At 42.3% G+C, this 25646-nt stretch overlaps 1 protein-coding gene across 1 annotated transcript; it reads right to left on the bottom strand.

The window, feature by feature from the left end:
- LOC138434254 (nuclear autoantigen Sp-100-like) lies at window positions 1–24911 on the bottom strand. Its single transcript, XM_069578610.1, has 12 exons — window positions 24802–24911; window positions 14942–15104; window positions 13678–13846; window positions 11494–11568; window positions 10067–10129; window positions 7297–7446; window positions 5264–5410; window positions 4235–4318; window positions 3575–3730; window positions 2596–2685; window positions 1350–1400; window positions 1–725 (listed from the first exon to the last, which is right to left on the bottom strand). The coding sequence occupies exons 1-12, from the start codon at window positions 24888–24890 to the stop codon at window positions 631–633; spliced, it is 1332 nt and encodes a 443-aa protein (XP_069434711.1). The 5' UTR covers window positions 24891–24911; the 3' UTR covers window positions 1–630.
- Window positions 24912–25646: the final 735 nt, after the last annotated feature.

The following is a 25646-nucleotide window of genomic DNA, read 5'->3' as shown; positions in this document are numbered from 1 at the left end:
TCAACTCAACTTGCTATTTATTTCTTCACCGACTTGATGGACATGAGTTTGAGCAAGCTCTGGGAGATAGTGAAGGACAAGGAAGCCTGGCACGCTGCAGTCCATGGGCTCAAAACACAACTGAGCAGCTGAACAACAACTTTTATATTACCTAGTACTATGTGGAGAGAGAATAATTAATATGGTGTTTTTGAACATTAATACATTTTCTGTGGTTTTAATGTCATATAGGCAGACTGCTTGAGTTTTGGACTTAGTTTTTCTGCCTGGGCCATATTTTTAAAATGTATTCAGTATCTGGCTATAGTATGATCTTCATAACTTGATCTTTAAGTATCCAGAATTATTTTAAAAGTTAGAAGCTTTAAAGATGATTATGGGACTCCCTTCCTCCCTCAATAAAACCTGATAAATTGCTAAAAAAAAGCAATATATAATTACACTATATAATTTCAATATACAAAATATAATTTCATCAATAGGATTTATCTTATTAAATATGAGTTCACAAATTTCTTGCCTTATTCCATTTTTAAAACCACTGAAGGGAGTTCCAGGATGAACAGGACACAAGGTCTTCAAAACAGTGGCTTTTCACTCCTGACCTGCTGCAGGCCAAGGCTGGACATCCTAATCTTTACTTGACTCATTTCTTAGGGTTGAACTAGATGTTGCCTGAGGCTCTCCTTCATTGCTGAAGTCTGAAGAGTCACTACAGCGTGTCCCTGCAGAAAGAAATAAAAGTCCTCTTCAATCTCAGTCTGTGTCCCAGGACAAATCCAGCGTGGAATTCTTTAACAGGAAATTTGGAAAAGGGAAGCTTGTGTAAGAGGGTTAAGGATAATTCTCCCACCAGGCCACCCTGTGGCTCCGTCTGATCTGGTGGTGAAGGTTGCTCCAGGAACCACCCCCACAGCTGGGAGTGGCCACGACTTTGCTATGGAAGGCACTCCCTTTGGTCACTAGCTTTTACCCTTTCCTCTTGTCTGCACATATTAATGCTCCTGCTTTCACTCTGTCTCTTATCCAGAGAGACCATGGAAGCAACATTTTCAACATCAGAGGCTCCATCAGCTGGGCCCTCAATGAGCACCCCTCCAACCTGGGAACCGCTTTATCCTTTTATGTGAGTGAAGAATAAACTTGTATTGCACTGCGACACTGAACTTCTTGAGGCCTACCTGTTACATCAACTAGCTCAGCTCATCTAATTTAAAATGAATAATATGAAGTATTGAAAACACCTAGAAATGTATCATTTTATTTTCAAGGGTATAGCCAAAAAGCTAAATGAAGGTTTGTACCCAAAAAAGGTATTTGTTACATCAAGAACTTTTACTTGTTCTTACATCTTTTCCTACTTCTCCTGCGAATTGATGTGTTTCCAATATCTGTAGGATCTAGGAAGCAAAGGAAAATAAAATCAGTAATCTGTAACTAAAAGAGTAGTAAATCTCGTGATTACTCACATCATAGACAGGACATGGGCTATAAAGATGCAGTGATGGCCATTTCTGTTTCTCCCCATCTAAAGGAAAGTGATCACTACCAAATGGAATGAAGATCCCTTATCCATTAGCCCTGATTGCAAAATCAAATAAGTTTCGAAAACCAACATTTTTTTTTCCATAGGCTTGCAGCTAACTAATTTGCCAATGAATCTGGACTTCAGCTGCCAGGAGTCCAATAAAATATCACAATTGATGTGAATTCACACAATTTGCTACAGGAACACTAATATGGTGTATTTAATCATGGGGTTCTATACTGGGATGTTTTTGTAACATAGAGGGTATATACCACACTGTCCTTCTAAAATAGTAAAACATTGCTATTTTATATCTGGCTGTAAAGATTTTGTTTTAATGTTTTATTTAATTTTTTTGGAGTCTAGTTGCTTTACAATGTTATGTTAAAGATTTTGAATAAAGGATTGCAAATGTTTGCTAAGAGTCCAAGTTGTTGGTTTTGCATCTTCTGGTAACTTTCTCTATGTGATGTGTAAAAGATCCTTAAATGTTTATGTGCTGGAGTCTCCTCGACTGGGAAATGAGGGAACCAGTTTTCTGAACTACCTTTTATAATAGGTTGTTGTAAACATAAAAGGATATTTTATTGGAAAAAATATTTTCAAATATTATATAGACCAATGCCATGTTGGGGGGTCATCTGCCAAAAGCTATAAATGAAATTTGATGGTAATAACCAGAAGCTTTTGCTTCTGTCAATACTTGGGGAGCATGACCAGAAACTTCTGAGTTTTGAATAGACGGGTAATGAATCAAGGAAAGGCAGACTCCTTCACTTTGCCCTCTGCAAACAGCAGGTGGGCAGAGGCAGAAATCACCATGTAACCTAATACTTCGTGGGGGAATACATCTGAGAGCCTGCAGTAAAATGACAGTGCCATTCAACTAGAGCCATTTTGTTCATCTGAAGTTATAACGGTTTCTTTGCAATTTTCAGAATAGTCACAGGAGTAAATGCAGAGAATGGGCTCTGAAGGGTCACTGAACTATTGGCTGTGGAGTGTGCTCAGAGTAAATTGCACTAGAAAACTCTTGATGTCTGGAGCCCAGGGATGGCAGTCCTTACCCTCATCAGGGCCACTTCTCAGAGCTGAGCTCTGTGTTCCCCAGGGCGCCTCGTCCTCGCTGGACTCTAAAGAGTCTTCATTCAGTATCACTGCAGAATGGAGAAAATGTCCCTTGAAGTTCTCAGCGTGTGACAAAGGGATCAATATAGGAAAAAACCTGGGAAGCTCTGAAAACCAAGGCCTAGAATATGCCTCGATCAGACCATCATCATCTGTCTTTCATATTCATATGATCTGCAGGCCTGCATTTTATCCCTATACATTGCCTGCCCCGAGAAAACTTTACTCCCAGGGGGCTTCACTGCTTTGTATTGGCCCTTTATCATCTTCTTCTTCTTTTAAATATTAAGCTGTGCTAGGTCTTCATTGCAGCTTGCAGAATCTTTAGGTGAGGTTTGCGAACTCTTAGCTGTGGCATGTGGGATCTAGCTCCCTGACCAAGGATTTTACCCAGTCCCCCTGCATTGGGACCGTGGAGTCTTAGCCACTGGACCATTAGGGAAGTCCCAGCCCTTCATCTTCTTATATCACAGTCTTTCTTTCTTCCTGGCCCATTATAGATTTGTTGTTGCTGTTTTGGTATCTATGTCTGTATTTATTTTTAGCATTGCTTCTCTTCCAGGGCAGTCTTGGAGAGACCAAGTCTGGTCTTGAAGAAGGCAGATCTCCCACTTGGCTATTCCAGCCAGACTACTTAAACAGACTCCTTTCCCGCCCCCTGCACCCATCCCCCTCCCGCCATCTAAAACTCCTTGCAATGTTTACTTGACAAGAAATAAAAATTCTGTGGTTTTTGAGTCCTTGACTTCTTCAGGTTTATTTCAATAACTAGCCTAACTGATGAATACAAAAGCTAAATATGAACCATCTTAAATTAGAGCAAGTTTATATTTTACTTTGAAGGATATAGCAAAGAATTAGAATGGGTCATTTAACAGTGCTCCTTTACAACAGTGGTGAGATTTTATTTGCTCTTACCTCTTTGCCAAGCCCTTTTTCTGGGTGTGGTTGTTTTTCTCAAATTCCTGGGCTCTATCTTAATCGGGGTACATTGGCTTTCCACGTGGCTCAGTAGTAAAGTATCCGCCTGCCAAGGAGGACACTCGGGTTCGATCCCTCGGTCAGGAAGATCCCCTGGAGGAGGAAACAGCAACCCACTCCAATATTCTTGCCTGGGAAATCCCATGGACAGAGGAGCCTGCCAGGCTTCAATCCATCAGGTCTCAAAGAGTCAGACACGACTTGTAACTAAACAACACGGTCTCTATCAAGGAAGAGGAAGAAACAGTCATCTGTTCCCCAAAGTCTTATAATTTCTATGAAAACATGCAAGGCAGATGGGCTTGCAATGGAAACAATTTTCTTTTTTTCATTAGGTTTTAGTTGTTTACAATGTTGTGATAGTTTCTGCTATACAGGGAAGTGAATCAGCTATATGTATACACATATCCTCTTCTTCTTGAACCTCCCTCCCCCCCTCCCACTATCCCACCCCTCTAGGTCACCACGAAGCACTGAGCTGAGTTCCCTTGCTATACAGCAGCTTCCCACTAGCTGTCTAGTTCACATGCAGCAGGGTATCCATGTAGGTCTCCTGCAGATTCCTGCGGCCCTGGCCTTGCTCTCCCCCTTCCTTACCAGCCGCCCTTCTTGGTGTTGGTGTGGAGGGTTCTGGGAACTCGTCTCCGTCACTGGATTCTGCAGAGTCCTCACTGCTGATCACTGCACAGAGGAACAAACCCCCTTAGGATCTCAGGTGGAACCCACGCAGCAGGAAACTCCAGAATGAGAGCACCGGGGAGACCTAGAAGCTAAGTTAATTCAAAGCACGTGGTCTGTGCTTGAATGTGGGTGAGCTGCAGGTAGCTCCCGGTCCTGCATGAACGGTGATGACGCTCACACGCAGAGGGCGGCTCCGCCCATCCTGCCCACACTCCCCTCACCCACCCTCCTGCTACGCCCCGCCCCCCCCCACACCCTAGATCTACCTCTGACCCCTCTACTCCATTCTACCTCTTTCTTTCATTCTCATGTTACCTCTTCACTTTCCTCCTGGCTTTGCCCATTTTCCCTACTTCCACCTCTCTTTCTGGGAACTGTATCTCTTCATTCCTCGCTCTGTCTTCATTTTTTTCCTTTTCCATCTCCTCTCATGAATATCTTGGCTCTCTGATCTTTCCTTTTTCTTTATCTTCTGCCCCCCTACTTTCCTCTCTTACTTTGGAAATAGTCTCCTGGTCATTGGACTTTCCTGGTGGCTCAGACGGTAAAGCGTCTGTCTACAATGCGGGAGACCCGGGTTCGATCCCTGGGTTGGGAAAATCCCCTGGAGGAGGAAATGGCGATCCACTCCAGGACTACTGCCTGGAAAATCCCATGGACAGAGGAGCCTGGTAGTTTACAGCCCATGCGGTCGCGAAGAGTCGGACACCACTGAGCGACTTCACTTCACTTCACTTCCTGGTCATTAATACTTATAACCCATCATCTTCTGATATTTTTCTGGTCCCTGGGGAACCTCTTCTGCTAAACTCACAGCAGAGTGCTGGTTCCCTGCCCTTCCTTCCTCTGCCCAAGGCCACCTGGACTGGCTGGCTGGACCCTGATGCCCCAGCCTCCTGCCTGGTTCCCTTGATCCCATCTCCACATTCTTTCCGTCAGCCTTACCTATTATGTCAGACACCTGGTTATAGTCAGTCCTTGCTTGGGCTTGCAGTTGAACTTCTGAGTTAAAAAATGGCTTTTCCTTCTTTATATCCACTAGATGGACAGAACAGGAATTGACTTGTAGTCCGTGGTTGGATGGCTCTGCTCCTGGATCAAATTTTAATGAATGAAGAATTTTAATTTGTCTCCCCCCAAAGGAGTGAGCACTGTTCACTAGCATTAAGAAGTCTTCTCCCATGTAATCCCACTGCTGGGGGTGGGGGGATCCCACCCACCCTTCTCCTACCTGCTGCTCACTCTGTCCCTTCCTGTGTGTGTGCGTGTGTGTGTTTTAAAACCTTATTTCAACATATTTATACTTAGAGAAATATACTCATATCGCTTAATAGAATGCAATTTAACTTGGCCTATACCATCTGAACCAAAAAACTTGGTACATGGTTTGCTTAAAAAAGAAAGAAAACAAATTTGCAATCTGATTTATTTTTATCAATTACAAATGTGTATAAAAGATCCTCTGTCAAATTCTGCTAAAACAAAGAGCATGAACCTTGACAAATTAAACTTTGCTTTGTATCTGAAAAATAGAACATATTGAACTGAAAAAGTTTGTAAAATTGGTGCAACAAAACATCGTGGTAATGTTTCAAGGCCAGTTCACAAAGTTCAATAACTGATGGACGTTGACAAGGGTGAGGTGATCCTCTGTGTACGTATGAAAATATAAAAGCTATCTGATCTAGTTAATATTACAGATAGATCCCAAATCTACTCAAACCAAGATTCAGATAATGTCTTAAATCTGAATAAACACTATCAGTCCAGTTCATCTGCTGAGATCAAAAAAGAAAGTCTACACAGTAGCTGTTTTTCTGATTTGTGCAAAAAAAGAAAATGAAGGTTCTTCCCCCAGCTTTTCAGTCTGGAGCTGAAACTACAAGAAAGGTGTTCCTTCCATTGTCTACGTTCCTGGGATGACATGGGATGACTCAAGCTTAAGTCTGAACTAGCACTCATTTACAAAAGAGTCCCTGAAGTTTACGACCACTTGGTTAAAGCGTCTGCCTCCAATGCGGGAGACCTGGGTTCTATCCCTGGGTTGGGAAGATCCCCTGGGGAAGGAAATGGCAACCCACTCCAGTATTCTTGCCTGGAGAATCCCCTGGACGGAGGAGCCTCGTAGGCTCCAGTCCATGGGTCGCAAAGAGTCGGACACGACTGAGCGACTTCACCTTCACCTTAGACTTTAGAAGTGACTCTAGAGGAACAAAGGAAGGGACAGGGAATCCACAAAACCTCTTCCCCAAACTGATTCCATGTCTTCCTTTGTTCCTTCCTCAGCTCTGGGCTTTGTGCTTTTGTCTTTCCTTTCCTGGGGAGAATCTTATTTTTGTCTGAGGGGTTACAGGGCCATTTGGACCACTGAGAACCTTATCTTTCTCAGTGGTGTTAGGAACAGCCCTGTGCCTCCATTCTGATGACCGCCTCCTCAAATGGGACAGCGTCTCCCTTTCTCTCCTTCCTCTCTGCTTGGCCCACATTGCCCTTTACTCATCCTCTCTCTGCGGAGCTCTCTTTTGGTGCCTCCCCCATTTCCCCCCTGTTTTTTTAGTATTCATTTTTCTTTGTGTTTTTATGTATGCATGCTCTTTTCTCTACATTTTAAGTCAGTGCCCCACAGGGCCCAGCAGGGTCTAGAGTTGAGGCAAAGAAGGTGCCTAGAATGAGACGGTCCTCACATCTCATAAGAAAGGGTCTCCCTGCCTTATCTGAGGCCTGACCCTGCTGTCCTCTACCTAGTTGCTCAGCTGATCCACTCTCTATTATACTTCCTACCTTCTCCTATTTGCATCTTAATTATTAACATGACTGATGTATGCCTCTTCTATACCAATTTTGTCTTTCTACGTTTTCTTCATCTCAAGCATTCTAATCATCACCAAAGGCTTCACCTGTGCCATTGTCCAAAACACCAAGTCCCTCCACTTGCCTGTTCCCCTCCACACTCGTCAAGCCCAGTCAGTCAGTCTTACCTGCTGGTTCAGACTCTTGGGCACATTGTCCATTTGCTTGTTGGCTTTCTAGAGCACCATTTTGGTCGCTGGTTCTATCTTTCATCTTCGCATTCATCTGCTCTGTTTCACTGAGGTGATCCGAGAGTCCATTTTCATTTGGGGTCATACCTAAATCATGTTATGATTCATCAAATTTTTTTTTCCTCCCACATCCATCAGCATCCAACAGGAAAATACAAAGCACTCCAAGTTTTTAGAGCAGAGGATATTTAATCCAGGGGTTGGCTACACAGCTGACGGAAGAGCACAGAAGACCAAGGGGAAGAACGTGACAACATAAAGAAGAGTCAGCAGGAAGCTACGGGAGGGATAGAGGAGGTCACGGGCTGAGGTCACTGGGCAGGCAGAGGCTGGACCATGATTTGCCTGCTTTGTGGAAGGTGCAGTCAAGGCTGAGATGCGGCTGCTGCCAGAATTGCGGCTGGAGGCAGTGATGGAGAAACACCTGGCTGCTCCCTTACTCCCACTCTCCTGCCAGGGTCTGCATGTTAGGAACCCAGCAGGGAGTCAGCAGCAAGGGGAGCTGACAAGCAAGTCCACAGGGGCCAGTGGCCAGAGACAGAGGGCCGAGCAGAGCAGGGGAGGGGAAGGACTGAATCCCCTGGCAAACCACCCAGGACCAGCACACACGCCCTTCCTCCGTGGCAACCATCTCTGGTCCTCACTGATTCCATCAACCCCTCCCACTCTGTTCCTGCCAGCCTCAATAATGTATGAACACATAGACATATTTTTCAGTGCAATTTGACTTTTTCATTTAGTGCTACTTTTGTAAACAAATTAATTAATGTAAAACGTGATTTTAAATTATTTCCCAAAGTTTTAATATAGACTGTGGGCCCTGGTGCCTATTCTGTGCCACATCCTCAGGACTGGGAGCCTCCCCTGGGGGTGGGGGGGATGTAAGACACAGCCCTCCTCTCACCTGGGCATGTCAACCCTTCTTGTTGGGTAAGACTCTTGGACACACCTATTGGTGACTTGCTGTGTGTCAGTTGGGTCCTAGGTTGAAGTTTTTCTCCTTATATTCCTTACTCCTCCTCATCAAGATGCTCTGGGATTTCATTTCCTGGCAGGATTGCCCCTAGACCACACTTTGCGTTTTAGAAGACTTCATTGCTTCCTCCCTCCACACCCGATACACATACACACACACACACACACACACACAATCCCTTCTCTTCTGCTCAATACTTGTCACAATTCCATCCACTCACCCCTTCTAGTCCCACCAGCTGCACTAGTAGATGAACAGCTAAGAGTATGGATTCATGCAGGTTGTGTTTTTTTATATTCTTAAATGTTAACTTTTGAATAAATGTCACTTTGTAATAAATGTATAACTTTTTAATAAATGTATAACTATGCTTTTAGTAATCACTTGAAAATTGTTTTTCTTTTATAAAAATGTAATAATAACTTAGGACATCCTTCCTTAAATAATCTATCCCAACTGGAAGCTATATAATAAGGGCTTTCCACAGTGTGAGAAGTTCCCTGAGACTCTTCTACATGACTAATTTTCAAAGGAAACTCATGGAAGAAAGATATGAAATTTATTATAGTCTCGTGTGCTCTATGGGTGGGGAGACTGTGCCTTTCAAGGTATCTTTCTGGGTCAGGAGTAGGTGTTGCTTTTATCACTGGAATGGTCACTATAATGGTTAAAAGCTTGGTCTTTGGCACCAGACACAAACAATGATGATGATTAAATGTAGTAATAATAACAAATGCATGGACACACTGATGCAGCCTCAGGCAAGCTTGTATGACGTAACTTGCTTAAAATCCACCACCCTCTGAAGTAGCTACTATTACAGACAGTGAAACTGAGGAACCATGAGTGACTACTACCCCAATATCTTGAAGCAGAATCTGAAGCCAGGCCGTGGGCCCTTGAATTCCTGCTGGGACACTGCACACAGCAGTGCTCAATTCTGATTCTCAGCTGGGTTAACTTGCACAAATAACCTAACTTTCTAAGCTGGTTCTTTCTTGTCTGAAAACTAAGGATGTTATATACTTCGTTTTGGGATTTTTGAGACAGTTAAATAAACTATTGTCTGTATCACTATTTGGAATATTGTGACTGATCTGAAAAACAAAATCATTATGATTAACGTCGTAAATTGATATTAATCTTATTAGTTTAGTATCATTATTAACAGTGTTATGGATTAATGGAGGTCAAGTGTTGTAAACAGTGGTTACTGGTTGTTAAAATACCAAAACGTTTTTCTCGGAGGCCTGTCTGGTGTTTGGAGGGCAGCTCCTGGTCTCTGTCCCAGGTATGATGGGAGAGGGTTTGTATGGGAGTCATGTGGTGTCCATGGTCCATGTGAGGGACTAGCAGGGGATCACCCATCACCTGCTTCTCCCTCCCGTCACCCCGTCACTCTGGTTGTAGCACTGGCCTCTGACATCAAAGCACTGAGGTCACTGCCAGACCAAGCAGGACAGAGCAGAACACTGCAAAGCCAGGTGACTAGGCCGAATGTCCAGGCCCAGAGCCTTCAGGGATTGGCAGCAAGTGTGTTTAAGGAATGGAAGGAGTGACCCTTCCAGGCAACTCAGAGAACTAAGACTATGTTGTCTAAATCGTTGGAGAAAATGCAGATACAAAGACTGACAATTCTGCGCAGTCAGTAACACAAAGAAGCAGGCTCATAGCACATCCCCAAACGGGACATGACAGCAAAAGATCACACAACAGTCTCCAGGAACAGACCATCAAGAGACAAGGGGACTGCCTGGGAAGAGGTCGGGCTGGAATGAAAGTCTCCGCCAGTTCCTAGGGGGCAGAAAGGAAAAGTCTATTTCAGAAACTGGAGTATTAGCTATGCTATTCTTCCCTTATCCCTTTTTAGTCTTGATAAAGATGAAGTTGAAGATTGGTGGCTCAGGCAGTAAAGCATCTGCCTGCAACGTGGGAGGCCTGTGTTTGATCCCTGGGTCAGGAAGATCCCCTGGAGAGGGAAATGGAAACCCACTCCAGTACTCTTGCCTAGAAAATTCCATGGGCTGAGGAGCCTGGTAGGCTACAGTCTATGGGGTTGCAAAGAGTCTGACATAACTGAGTGACTTCACTTTCTTTCTTTTTCTTTCTTCTCCAGATGTCTAGATGGAGACCATCTGGACCATCTGGGAAATTCCAGCTAACAGGCGTGTCAGGTCCTAGAGACTGGGATCAGCTTCACCTCTGGTTGAAAGTGCCTCAGACAGGCCATCTCCTCATGTGGCCTCCACCAGTCATTCAGTGACCAGCAGTGGTTTATCTTGACGCCTACAGCCAGAGTGAACCTGCCTTGGTCCCCAGAGCTATCCGTGACTGGTGACCTTCCTGCAAAGTCCTGGAGCCTCCTCCCCACCCTCTCTTCCTCCACTCCCTCCCTGTACAGGACCGGTTTAATCTGTTCTGTTCGCCTCTCCATGAGGATTCAATGTCCCATTCTCCTCCACTTTCCCCAGCCCTTGTATTCTTTTTTTCTGTATCTTTCCATCTTTAAGTATTTCCCTATCTCCCAGGTCGTACTAGTGGTAAAAAAATAAAAAACAAGAAAACCCACTGGCCAGTGCAAGAGACATGAGACTTGGTTCAATCCTTGGATCGAGAAGATCCCCTGGGGTAGGTAATAGCTGCCTATTTATTCTCCCCTTTCTCTCAAACACCCACATCCACTCCTCTGCATCTCTACCGCTTCCTTGCCTCTGAATCTACATGACTGCCTTTTTCCTTGAATATTCTGCTCTTGAACAACCTCGCCCACATTTAAATCAGTCCTTTCTTCTGCCAGCATGAAGGGCCTTCTCTTTGACATTGACCTTGGGCCCATAGTGCTTAGCCCATCACACCTTCACATTGATCTTCTCCTATAGGATTCTTTCTAAATCACAGTGACTTCCAGGCAGTCCTTCTGTTTAAATCTGGCTACTGACACCCTGGGTTCCTCTTTCTTTGTCTTGGTATTTGGGGCAACAGCCTCTTGACACAGACAGTCCTCGAGGACTCAGCCTTTGGTTAGATGCTCATACAAACACCCCTCCCTGCCTTCTCCATGGTCCTTCAACATTTCTTCCCTGATTCCCAACCTTCGCTCAGGACTCAGGCCTCCACCTCCCCTTCTCCTGTTCCTCTTTGCGCTTGGTCTCAATCACCTTGCTCAAGGCTCAGTTGGATGGCAGGCCTCTTTTGTCCGTTACTTTCTTCATAATTAATTTTCTCTTGGATCACTGAAGAGAGGGAGAGAGAAGATAGTTAGAGATCTCCACTAGAGACCAGGAACATCATCTCAGAATTGCACATTTAGAAATTTCCTTTCTTGGGTCGCTCAGAGATTAGTGGATCCCAACCTTCATGATAAAGTTCCCCCATCATCCTTGGACAGAGAAAAGAAAGCTCAGCAAGGGAGCAATTATGTTCTCTGCACAGAAATGAGCCACTTGAATGTAAGGATAAAAGAGTCGTGGGAACATCCTGAGGCTGTCAGTCATATATAATAAATGTCACACCATGAGGACGACACATGTTTACATGACTAAGGGAAGTGAAATGTGTGTATTGAACTGTTCAAACTGTAAGAAAGAAACAGATTTCCTCTGGAAAAGGGCCAGGATCCTAGAGAGATCTGTGTGTATAAAAGAGAAAGCCCAAAAGCTTTACACATGGTGCTAGATAAGAGGAAAGGTGGATTCATTGGGTCCTGGGGGATGAGTGGATTGCAAAGAGACAAACCAGAAGATGTGGGAGGAACTCTAGACACCTCCCTGGGGTGCCCCAGATCCCAGGACACAAGAAGGACACTCTGAAGCTGCCAGCAGGGAATGCCTGTTATAGCACTGCAGGACGTCCCCATGACTCCCGGACCAGGGACCCGTGAGACTGCTAGCAAGAACCAGGACGCCAGCCCAGAGCCCCTGCATGCGGAAGGTGAAAAGTGAAAGTGAAGTCGCCCAGTCTGCAACCCCATGGACTGTAGCCTACCAGGTTTCTCAGTCCATGGGATTTTCTAGGCAAGAATATTGAAGTGGGTTGCCATTTCGTTCTTCAGGAGCTCTTCCTGTCCCAGGGATTGAACCTGGCTCTCGCATTGTAGGCAGATGCTTTTACCGTCTGAGCCAGGTGACCTGGCAAATGTTGGAAGAAGGAAGTAAACCAGGGATCCTAGAGAGTAGCTCTCTGCTGTGAATCTGGGGAAGGGATGGTAAGCCTGGGCTGCCCCAGGGCTGATGGCAGGGGCTCCTCCTGGGGCAATGCCTATCTCTACTGTCACATTGCTTACCTTTAGATTTAAGACCTTTCAAGATCTTTTTTCCAACACGCCCCTCTTGAGTCAGCTCCCACAGCCTGCTTCTCGCTCTGAGTGACACCACTCGACCATGTCCTTTTCCAGAAACACTAGAACCCTTCTCACTCTGCGCCTGTTCCCATAGCACCCTCTCTCATCGGTTCAGAGCATCATTTTTCCTGTGAAATCTCTATCACTCTTGGGAAGTCTTATTTGAGACCAAAATTTTCGTGTGAAATCAAAACAAAAATTCTTGGAAGGACATCTTCCTTACATAGTACGAGGTATAAGCAGTGCTTTCTCAGGAAAAAGTGGTGAACCAAAGTTTTAGTTTTGTGTAGCATCAAAAACAGACTGGTAGAGCAGTAGGTTTTGTGGTATTTAAGCAATGTTTGTTTTACCCCTTTGTGGAGAAAGTTAAATAAAACCATTTCTCCTTAAGGGCAAATTTGAACTTGAGTTAACGTTCAGTTAAGTACTTTGAAAATCTGATGAAGGTGAACTCTTGTCTGTGTTACTAGGCCAATCCTGGGTTTAAGGTTAAAAAAGTGACATGTGACTGGTAAATTGTGTGTAGACTGGATGGGACTCTCTATGGACTATTCTTGGGTCTTCCTTCAGAGCGGTGACTCTTGTCTCTCATGGGGTCCCTGAAAGTTATAACTATAGAGCTGTTGAATTTTTGATGCTCATAGACATGGTGCTGCTACTCCAGGATGGATCCTGCACAGCTAAGCTTAAACTGGGTAGTGGTCACCTGTGTGGACTGCTGTGTAGACCACTGCTGGCCTGTCATTTGTCCTTCTGTCTAAATAGGATGGCACTGTGGCTCTGGTCCTCCTGTGAGTCTAAGTGCCTAGCTAAGCAGACCTCCAGGTGGGTGTTGTACCATAGCCATCATAACATGAGCTCTGAGAAGACAGGGCATGCGTGTTTTTCTACCTGTTATATCCCCACTGCTCAGCACTAATTATGGCATGTGATGGGAGCTCATTATATACTTGTTGACCAAAATTAACCTTGAACATCAAAAGGCAGATAATAAGATAATTACCATTTTCGAAGCTTTTATAAATGTGATTTAAATCAGGATATTCCTGCATGTTGACCTCACTGAACACAGCTTCCAGAAGCGATGGGTTAAATGTCTTCTCCAGCTCACTGAGAACGTTGTACACCACTCTTGGTACGGGGACCAGGTTTCTGCAAGAATCTTGACAGTCCTTAAAAGCATTGAATGGGAAAAATAGAAATACAGACTTCCACATTACAAGAGAGCCCTAGAAAGAGATTTCAAGTTAATGTATTCCAATTTCCATAAATAGGTATCTTTTCACATAGAGGTTTAGAATTTCTGTATATTTCTATGGCTACTAAGTGAAACAATAAATCCTCTCTTCTCAAAACAATCCACTTGTGAATCTGATCTCCTCACCCCCATATACATTATATGTAAGAAGGCCCAATTCTGAAGACTAAAAGTGGGTTCAAAGCTAATGAATACATAGGTCTCTAAGAGCCTGGGCAACTCTTTGAGGAATGGACATGGCAGGGGACGAGCCACTATTCTGTTGACTGGACAGCTCCTGCTCCTGCACCAATCCTGACTTGGCCTGGAAGAGCTCAAGGAAGCCAGGGAACACTGCTCCATTTTGTGAACTTGGCCACAGGGAAAGCAGATTTGTAGGTCAAACTGAAGACTTGCATCTCTGTAACTCCAGAAACACCTATTGCTAAAATTAACACAAATTCCTAGACTCAAAAATACCAGAAAAAAAGAAAACTGAAAACTGTTGAGAAAGAATAGCCTGCATCTACTCCCAAATTTGCTCTAACACGACATTGTCTCAGGGGGTTTTAATGTTTCCAGATCTAACTATTTAAATTGATATTCATTGAAAAGAGATGCTCTGTCAATTATGATTTTTATCAAATCAATAAATTAAATTTATTCATCAGTTCATTGACATTAATTTAATTTATGCTGTATTGTGTGCATTCCTACAAGGTAGTAAATATCTACAGAGAACACCCACTTCAGATCCAGCCCGTCTCCAGTGTTATTCACCCTGACTCCTGTGTTCACTACGAGTACCACCCCTTCAGTTAGAGACAGGACTGCCTCCAGTGATGCCTGTTTCTGCTCTCTCTTCCCTTTCTGCCTTTTAGGATTACTTGCATCACTACTTGGAAATGTCCTCCTCTCACTGGAGACTCTTCAGATGGCTAGTTATACCCTGATATTTGGGTCCAGGATGTGAAAGTTAACCTAGTTTCAGGCCAGCTTACCAGATTGTGATGTAATAAACTTCACTTACTTCATACATTTTGCTGGTGATGAGTTCGTTGTCACGGAGGCCTTCAAAGAAAGGAAATGTCTTTTTTATCGCACTTGAAATCTGCACCTTATGTCTTTTGAAGTGCCTGAATACAGTCTCAAAGAAGAGCCTGTTGTCTATGTTCTGATTTTCCAAAGACATCCTAGGGAGGAAGGACACCATTTGAAAATAGTCATCCAGATTATGAGATGCTTATGGAACCTGTAAGATTTTGCATATAAAGGACAGGTTGCAAAGAACAAACACATGTAAGATAACTCGTCCTGAGCAGAGATCAGTTACATATATATCACATACCTGGTACACTATCTTAATAAAATTTTTTTTAAAATTGTAACAAAACCCAAATAGAGTAAACAAAAAAGTGAAAAACAATGAAATAAAAATTTAACCTTGAAAATGCTTCTTTATTAACTAAGAGAAAATCAACCACAGAAAAATAGAAAAGAGTATCTCCTCTCTGCATATAGCTGTTAAGAGAAACACCGTCCTACAGATGACCAACTGGCCCATGAAAGGCTGCTCAACATCGCTAATTATTAGAGAAATGCAAATCAAAACTATAATGAGGTACCTCCTTACACTGGTCAGGGTGGCCACTGTTAAAAAAAGTCTACAAATAACAAATGCTGAAGAGAAAAGGTAAACTTTCTACACTGTTGGTGGGAATGTAAGTTGGTGCAACCACTATGGAAAACAATATGGAGGTTCCTTAAAAAACTAAAAACAGAGTTGTCACATGATCCAGCAATCCCACTCCTGGTCATACCCAGACATAACCACAACTCAAAAAGATACATGCACCCCATGTGCACAGCAGCACTATTCACAGCAGCCAAGGTATGGAAACATCCTGGATGTCCGTCGACAGAGGGATAAAGAAGATGTGGTACTTATATACAGTGGAATACTACTTAGTCATAAAAAGAATGACATAGTGCCATTTGCAGCAGCATGGATGGACTTAGAGATTATCATATTAAATGAAGTAGGAAGAGAAAGACAAGCATCATGTGATATCACTTATATGTAAAATCTAAAATATGGCATAAATGAACTTATTTATAAAACAGAAGCAGATTCACAGACATAGAAAACAGACTTGTAGTTGCCAAGGGGAAGGAGGGTTGGGGGAAGGATTGACTGAGAGTTTTGGATTAGCAGATGCAAACTGTTACATATAGAATGGATAAACAAAAAGGTCCTACTGTATAGCACATGGAACTGTATTCAATATCCTGTGATAAATCATAATAGAAGAGAATAAAGAATATATATATACGTAATGGAATCATGACCACAACATTGTAAATAAACTATTCCTCAATTAAGATATTTTTTAAATTATAAAAAAAGAGAAATTTCATCCTGTGTTATAAACTGGTTCATAAACGATAAGATGTTTTGATAATAATATAATAAGGTATAAATTGAGAATTTCACAAGAATATCAATCATTTCTCCTGGGACTTCTGCTGCTGCTGCTGCTAAGTCACTTCAGTCGTGTCCGACTCTGTGTGACCCCATAGACGGGAGCCCACCAGGCTCCCCTGTCCCTGGGATTCTACTATGTGCTAATATAAATTTCTCTGTACTATTGCTATATGAAGTGAAGGTTTTTAAACATCTCAATTTTATTTATTTATTTAATTTTCTGAATGTTGAGTTTTATTTATTTATTTTTAATTTTTATTTTTACTTTTTACTTTACAATACTGTATTGGTTTTGCCATACCTTGACATGAATCCACCAAGGGTGTACATGCGTTCCCAAACATGAACCCCCCTCTCACCTCCCTCCCCATAACATCTCTCTGGGTCATCCCCGTGCACCAGCCCCAAGTATCCTGTATCCTGCATCGGACATGGACTGGCGATTCGTTTCTTACATGATAGTATACATGTTTCAATGCCATTCTCCCAAAGCATCCCACCCTCTCCCTCTCCCTCAGAGTCCAAAAGTCCACTCTACACATCTGTGTCTCTTTTGCTGTCTTGCATACAGGGTCATCATTACCATCTTTCTAAATTCCATATATATGTGTTAGTATACTGTATTGGTGTTTTTCTTTCTGGCTTACTTCACTCTGTATAATCGGCTCCAGTTTCACCCATCTCATTAGAACTGATTCAAATGTATTCTTTTTAATGGATGAGTAATACTCCATTGTGTATATGTACCACAGCTTTCTTATCCATTCATCTGCTGATGGACATCTAGGTTGTTTCCATGTCCTGGCTATTATAAACAGTGCTGTGATGAACATTGGGGTACATGTGTCTCTTTCAATTCTGGTTTCCTTGGTGTGTATGCCCAGAAGTGGGATTGCTGGGTCTTAAGGCAGTTCTATTTGCAATTTTTTAAGGAATCTCCACACTGTTCTCCATAGTGGCTGTACTAGTTTGCATTCCCACCAACAGTGTAGGAGGGTTCCCTTTTCTCCACACCCTCTCCAGCATTTATTGCTTGCAGACTTTTGGATCGCAAACATTCTGACCTCACTGTGGTTTTGATTTGCATTTCTCTAATAATGAGTGATGTTGAGCATCTTTTCATGTGTTTGTTAGCCATCCGTATAGACATCTCAATTTTTAAAATAGCAGTTCTTTCCTTCAAAACTTAATTTTAAACCTGAGTCTATAATGTGGTTCTTAGTTGTTACAGAGGTCTGATATTTATGTTTAATTAACATTTTGCATTTTTAAATGTTATGAAGAGCCATTTTAAATGTTAGCTTTCTTACTCAAATCAAAAGAGAATTATTGTCACTAGTACCCAAAATCATCAGGGAAAAGTAATGGCACACTACTGTGTTGAATTTTTCATGAAAAATTTTTACTTAAAGATCTCAGATTGAAGAGAAACACTTATCTTCTCTTTTATTAAGCCCCCACTAAAATGTTAATAAAGGGGTTGGATTCACAATGACAAGGAGAATGGCAGGAGGCAATGAGCAGATGAGAGATTTCTACCAAAATCTGTAAGATGGAAAGGGGTCAGAGGATCGCTAATCACTGTTGAAGGTGGAGTATGCTCCCAGAGGTCAGGAAAGCAGCCAGTATGTCCTGCAGAACCCTGGAGGGCAGTGGACATCACAAGGGAGACATGGTGTGGAAAACTGATGTGTTATTTGAAAAATGAGGAAGAGAACAGCACATCCTATACCTCTCAGCTTGCATCCTGAGCACTGGTACCCAGACAGCCTCTCAGAGGGAAATAGCACTGTCTTTTCTGTCCCCATATGTTAAATTTATCTGTTACTTGACTTCATATACATGAAAATAATACATCACATGTGCTTTATGTCTGACTTTGGCTCATCATCCATATTGTTGGATGAATAGAAGTTTGTTCCTCTTATTGTTGAGGATATTTTATTGTGTGGCTCTAGCACAATCTGTTCATTCACTTTCCTTCTGAAAGACATTTTGAGTTGATTCCAGTCTGGAAATAGAATGAATAAAGCTGCTGTTCTATAAAGCTACTGTACAGATCTTTTGGTGGCAAGTTGTTTTCATTTCTTTTGGGTCAATGATTAGGAGTGAAATGGTTGGGTCATTTTGTAAGAGTATGTTTAATCATTAAAAAAAAACTACCAAACTGTTTTTAAAATGTCTGTTAGAAATGGCCTTTTTAATTTAGACATCCTAGTATGTGTGATGTGGTATCTCATTTCAGTATTAATTTCTATTTAAAATGACTAATAATGTTGAGTACATATTCATATGGTTAGCAAATCATTGGCAATTTATACATCTTCCTTTGTAGAGTGGCAAAGCCTTTGGCCCATTATCCATTTATATTACTGGATGTCTTCCACTTATTCATATATAGGAATTTGTTATAAGTTATGGGTAGAAATGTTTCAGCTGATCTATGTATTGCGAACATTTTCTCCCAAGTTTGTGGCTTGAATTTCATTCTCTTAACCATGTCTTCTGATGCAGATAAAGTTTTGATTTTTATGATCCAGTCTATCTGTGTGTGTGTGTGTGTGTGTGTGTGTGTGTGGTTAGTAACTTACGTGCACTATCTAAGAAATCTCTGCCTACCCCAAGTTAACAAAAATTCAGAAAGCAATTTACAGCATAAGCATGGGTCTGTTTCTGGATTGTTTCTATTCTAGACTGTTTCTAGATTTCTATTCTATATCATTGACCTGTATGAGGATCAAGAAGCAACAGTTAGAATTGGACGTGGAACAATGGATTGGTTCCAAATTGGGAAAGGAGTACATCCAGGCTGTATATTGTCACCCTGCTTATTTAACTTATATGCAGAATACGTCATGTGAAATCCTGGGCTGGATGAAGCACGAGCTGGACTTGAGAATTCTGGGAGAAAACTCAGTAACTTCAGATATGCAGATGACACTACCCTTATGGCAGAAAACAAAGAGGAACTAAAGAGCCTCTTGATGAGGGTGAAAGAGGAGAATGAAAAAGCTGGATTAAAACTCGACATTCAAAAAACAAAGATCATGGCATCTGGTCCCATCACTTCACAGCAAATAGATGGGGAAACATGGAAACAGTGGCAGACTTTATATTTTGGGGCTCCAAAATCACTGCAGATGGTGACTACAGCCATGAAATTAAAAGATGCTTGCTCCTTGGAAGAAAAACTATGATCAACGTAGACAGCATATTAAATAGCAGAGACATTACTTTGCAGACCAAAGTCTGTATAGTCAAAGCTATGATTTTTCCAGTAGTCATATATAGATGTGAGAGTTGGAGCATCAAGAAGGCTGACCACTGAAGAAATGATGCTTTTGAACTGTGGTGTTGGAGAAGACTCTCGAGTCCTTTGGCTTGCAAGGAGATCAAACCAGTCAATCCTAAAGGAAATCAGTACTAAATATTCATTGGAAGGACTCATGCTGAAGCTCTAATACTTTGGCCACCTGATGCAAAGAGCCGACTCACAGGAAAATACTCTGATGATGGGAAAGACTGAAGGCAAAAGAAGGGGGCAGTAGAGAATGAGATGGTTGGATAGCATTACCGGCTCAATGGACAGGATGAATTTGAGCAAACTCTGGAAGACAGTGAAGGATAGAGGAGCTTGGCATGCTGAAACTCATGGGGTCACAGAGAACTGGACACCACTTAGCGACAGAACAGCAATAGCTATAAAATAGGTAACTCGCGAGGATATAACCCGCAGCAGCATAGTGACCACAGATAACAATACTGTATTGCATATTTGACAGTTGCTAGGAGAGTAGAACTTAAACGTTCCCATCACAATAAAAAATTTTGTGACTAAGCATAGTGGTGAATGTTAACTAGACTTACTGTGATGATCATTTTGCAGTATATACAAATGTATACAAAATATTCAGTCTTTATGTTGTACACCTGGAACTAATAGAATAATACATGTCAATTTTACCTCAACTAAAAATGAAGTTAAAGATCTTGAGAGGGGGAAGATTAGATTATTCTGGTTTATTTAGATGAGCCCAGAATATTCACAGGAATCTTTATAAGGATAAGAAGAGGGCAGAAAAGTTAGTCAGAAGAAAATTTGGTAACGCTATGTTGCTGGATTTGAAGATGGAAGATGGAGCTCTGAGCCAACGAATGCAGGGAGCCTCTAGAAGCTAAAAAAGGCAGGAAAAAGAGTCCCTCCTAGAGTCTGAGGTAGAGCCACATAATTATAAAGGTGAAAAATCTCTAATATTCTTAATATTTAAGTGAATAAAAATAAAAAGTACTTAAGAGCATATACAATACAGTCTTTCATTAAAAATGAGAACACAAATTATATATTTAGGAAAATGAATTATATATGTAAATCCATAGAAGATCTTAAAGTTATACCCACAACTCTAAAAGGACTGGAGTTGAAAGCTTCAATAACTGTTCTCTGTATCTATGTGTTTGTTTTTGTTCGATTTGGTTTGTTCATTTATTTTGTTTTTTTTCATGTTTTTTTAAATATCCCACATGTGAATGACATCATATGGCATTTGTGTTTCTGCACCTGACTTGTTTCACTTGGCATAACATGCTCAAAGTCCATCCATGTTGTCATGGACGGCAAAGTTTTGTCCTTTTATGACTGAATAGTATTCCATTGTATATGTATGATACATCTTTATCCATTTATTTATTAATGGGAACTTGGTTGGTTTCATATCTTGACTGTTGTAAATAATGCTTCAGTGAACACATGACGTGGTTAATATTACTTTTAACATGTATTTTTTAATTTTTCAGATAATAAGTGCATTTGGAATAGCTGGACTATATGATAATTCAATTCTTAATTTTTTAAGGAGTCTTAATACTGTTTTCCATAGTGACTGCACCAGTTTATATTCTTATCAACAGTGTAGTGTTCCCTTTTATCTACATCCTCTCTACTCTTGGTATTTCTTGCCTTTTCAATAACAGTCACTCTAACAGGTGTGAGTCGATATCTCATTGTAGTTTTGATTTGCATTTCCCCAATGATTAGTGATTTTGAACATTTTTGTGTGTATGTCTGTTGGTGATCTTTATGCCCTCTTTGGAAAAAATATCTATTTAGTTTTCTGCCCAATTTCTAATCAGGTTGTTTTTGTTGTATGATTGTATGAGTTCTTTATGCAGTTCACCCCTTATTAGATATATGATTTGCAAATATTTTCTCCATTTGACAGACTCATTTTCATTTTGTTGATGGCTTCCTTGCTGTGCAGAAACTTTTTAGTTTGATATAGCCCCATTTGTTTATTTTTGCTTTTGTTTCCCTTAACTGAGGGAACATATCCAGAAAGGTAATGTTAAAACCAGTGTCAAAAAGTGTACTGCCTCTTTTGTCCTAGAAGTTGCATGCTTTCTGGTCTTGCATTCAAGTCTTTAACCCACTTTGGTTTTTGTGTACGGTGTGAGATCGTGGAATTTATTCCAGGAATGCAAGAATGGTTCAATATCCACAAATCAATCCAAGTGATACATCATATTAACAAAATGAGAGATAAAAAAGCATATGATTATCTGAATAGACACAGAAAAGCATTTGAGAAGACAACACCCAATTATGACAAAAATTCTCAATAAAATGTGTATAAAAGGAATCTTCCTCAACATAATAAAGGCTATGCATGTCAAACCCACAGCTAATATATTCAAAGGTGAAAAACTGAAAGCTAGCCCTCTAAGATTAGGAACGAGACAAGGATGCCCCCTCTTGCGGCTCTTACTCAACGTAGTATTGGAAATCATAACTAGATTGATTAAGTAAGAAAAGGAGACAAAAGTCTTCCAAATTGGAAAGGAAGAAGTAAAACCATCACTGTTTGCATATGACATAGTTTTATATATAGGAAACCCTAAAGACATCACCAAAAAATGACTGGAAATAAGCAAATACAGTAAAGTTGCAGGGCATAAAATCAACACACAAAAATCTGTTGTATTTCTGTACACTAACAATGAGCTAGTAGAAAGAGAAATTAAGAAAACAGTCCCATTTGTATCCAACAAAAACAGCGAAATAGCTGGGAATAAAGGTAACAAAGTGGTAGAAGACCTGTACACTGAAAACGATAAGACATTGCTGAAAGTGAAGACAGACAGATATTTTGTGTTTGATTACCTAAGGTAATCCACAGATTTCAGTGCAATCCCTGTCAAAATCCCAATCACATCTTTTATAGAAATAGAACAAAAATCCTAAACTTCATGTGGAACCACAGAAGATCCAGAAGAGTCAAAGTAATCCTGAGAAAAACAGCAAAGCTGGAGATATTACAGGCCCTGATTTCAAATCTATTGCAAAGCCATAGTAATCAAACCAGCAGAAAAACAGACACATATATCAATGGCATAGAATTGAGAAGCCAGAAATAAACCCACACATATATGGACAACTAAGGCTATGCCAAAGCCTTTGACTGTGTGGATCACAATAAACTGTGGAAAATTCTGAAACAGATGGGAATACCAGACCACCTGACCTGCCTCTTGAGAAACCTGTATGCAGGTCAGGAAGCAACAGTTAGACCTGGACATGGAACAATAGACTGGTTCCAAATAGGAAAAGGAGTACATCACTGTCACTCTGCTTGTTTAACTTCTATGCAGAGTACATCATGAGAAACGCTGGGCTGGAAGAATCACAAGCTGGGATCAAGATTGCCGGGAGAAATATCAATAACCTCAGATATGCAGATGACACCACCCTTACGGCAGAAAGTGAAGAAGAACTAAAAGGCCTCTTGATGAAAGTGAAAGAAGAGAGTGAAAAAGTTGGCTTAAAGCTCAACATTCAGAAAGCTAAGATCATGGCATCTGGTCCCATCACTTCATGGCAAATAGATGGGGAAACAGTGGAAACAGTGTCAACAGTGTCAGACTTTATTTTTTGGGGCTCCAAGATCACTGCAGATGGTGACTGCAGCCATGAAATTAAAAGACGCTTACTCCTTGGAAGGAAAGTTATGACCAACCTAGGTAGCATATTAAAAAGCAGAGATACTACTTTGCCAACAAAGGTCCGTCTAGTCAAGGCTATGGTTTTTCCTATGGTCATGTATGGATGTGAGAGTTGGACTGTGAAGAAAGCTGAGCACCGAAGAATTGATGCTTTTGAACTGTGGTGTTGGAGAAGACTCTTGAGAGTCCCTTGGACTGCAAGGAGATCCAACCAATCCATCCTAAAGGAGATCAGTCCTGGGTGTTCACTGGAAGGACTGATGTTGAAGCTGAAACTCCAGTACTTTGGCCACCTCATGTGAAGAGTTGACTCATTGGGAAAGACCCTGCTGCTGGGAGGGATTGGGGGCAGGAGGAGAAGGGGACGACCAAAGATGAGATGGCTGGATGGCATCACCGACTCGATGGACATGAGTTTGGGTGGACTCTGGGAGTTGGTGATGGACAAGGAGGCCTGGCGTGCTACGATTCATGGAGTCGCAAAGAGTCGGACACGACTGAGCAACTGAACTGAACTGAACTTGCAATAAAGGATCAAAGAACATACAGTGGAGGAAGTATAGCTGCTATAATAAATAGTGTTGGGAAAACTGGACAGACACATGCAAAAGAATGTGTCTTAAATGAGACTTTCCCCCTCTATATTCTTCCCATATTGTTTGAAACTTTATGAATCAGAATGTACAATGTATTTCTTTTGTATTAAAAGAACAGAAAATTAAATAGATGAAGCAATGTTATCTCTGAACTGATTACTAAAGGTAGGATTTTCCTTGTAGAGGAAACCTAGTCCAGAACAGAATATCAAAGCAAAAATAAAAACACTCAGCCTGGGCTAGCCTTGTGCAGTCTTGCGTATTTCTCTTCCTTTTACTTTCTTTGCTCAAGATTGCTGGAGGACGATCCCAGGCCCCCAGTCAGAGGTGGGAATAGCATCAAAGCTGACGGAGACCCCCGTCCACAGGACAGGCACGGGACCACACCATCCAGAGCTTCAAAATAAGTCAGGGGTTTACCCTGAATTTCGTGTTTTCCAAACTACCTTCTTTGAAATAACCTATGTCAAGGTAGAGATGACCTGAGAGAAACAAGAGTGCTACAGGGTCACAAGAAAATAAAATCTTCCTGCAAAGGCTCATAAAGGACAAGGCACCCTCAGGCAGACCGGCCAGCGGAGCCGTAGCTGCAAAACAAGCAGTCATGTGTGTGTGGCAGCAGGACTCAACCGGCAGGCGCCCTGCTGCAGCTCGAAATCCCATCTCGGCACACACTCCTGGCCAGCCTTATATGGCAGGCAAAGGTTCCCCTGCACCAGGTGGAAAGCAAAGGTTCGGTGCAGAGTCCAAAGACAGCACTGAACAGCAGTGTGGCCACAGGGAAAGGCAGAAGGAAGAGGGGGAAAGACTGACCTGGTGCTGAGCTCTCTGCCCTCTCCAGCCATTTTCCCGCCCAGAGAAGCCGCCAGAGCCCTGAGCAGGAAGTCAGCTCTGGGTCTCATCAAGGGCTAGCGGCTCCACCCATGGAGGGGAAAAGAGAAGTGAAAGTACTTGCCAGTGAGCTGTGCTGGGCAGACACCGGCTTCCTCCCTCCACCCGCAGCTCCCTGGTGCTTCCAGCCATCAAGACATGTGGTCCCAGGGATGCAAGACAAGGAGTGACACTCAGGGCCTGGAGGGCCAAGGGAGGGGCAAGGTCAGCCCCCAGGGGTCCAGCTGTTTGTGCAAAGGCAGCAATGATATCTGCGTGACCCCAGCTGTCTGCAGGCTTCTGCCTTCTCAGGGCAGTTCAGTTTAGTATGAGGTCAAGGGCAAACTCAGGTGTACCCCTTCCCCTTTGCTGAGATGGTTGTCAGGGGAAGAGGGAAAGACAGAGACTTCAGATCCTCTCTCCAGCCTGTGAGAGAGCCTGGACCAACCGAGTCAGGTCCCAGCATCCAGCCAGAGGGCTGGTGAAGCGGAAATCTGCTAGAGCGATGTTTCCGCTTGGCGGCCCCTAAGTGTGACTTCCTCCAGCTTTGAGTAGAGTTCTGACCCAGCGACATTTGCAGATGAAGGGAAGGGTTTCCACTTTCTCTCTCACTTCCATTGTTTCTTTCCCCCAAAGGTACCAAAAGCACAGTGGTCAGGACAGAGCCCAGGACTCCAATGAGGACTTCTTTACCAGTGGGCAGGATCTCAGGGGTACCTGGTCCTGCACACATGTGGACCCCTCTCTCGGCCCCCTCACTCCAGTGGGTAGCAGGGCTACTTGTCTGG

The sequence above is a fragment of the Ovis canadensis genome, chromosome 2 (genome assembly GCF_042477335.2).
Source record: "Ovis canadensis isolate MfBH-ARS-UI-01 breed Bighorn chromosome 2, ARS-UI_OviCan_v2, whole genome shotgun sequence".
Lineage (NCBI taxonomy): Eukaryota > Metazoa > Chordata > Mammalia > Artiodactyla > Bovidae > Ovis > Ovis canadensis.
The sequence above is the reverse complement of the archived record's forward strand: the minus strand, read 5'-3'. Positions and strand labels throughout refer to the sequence as shown.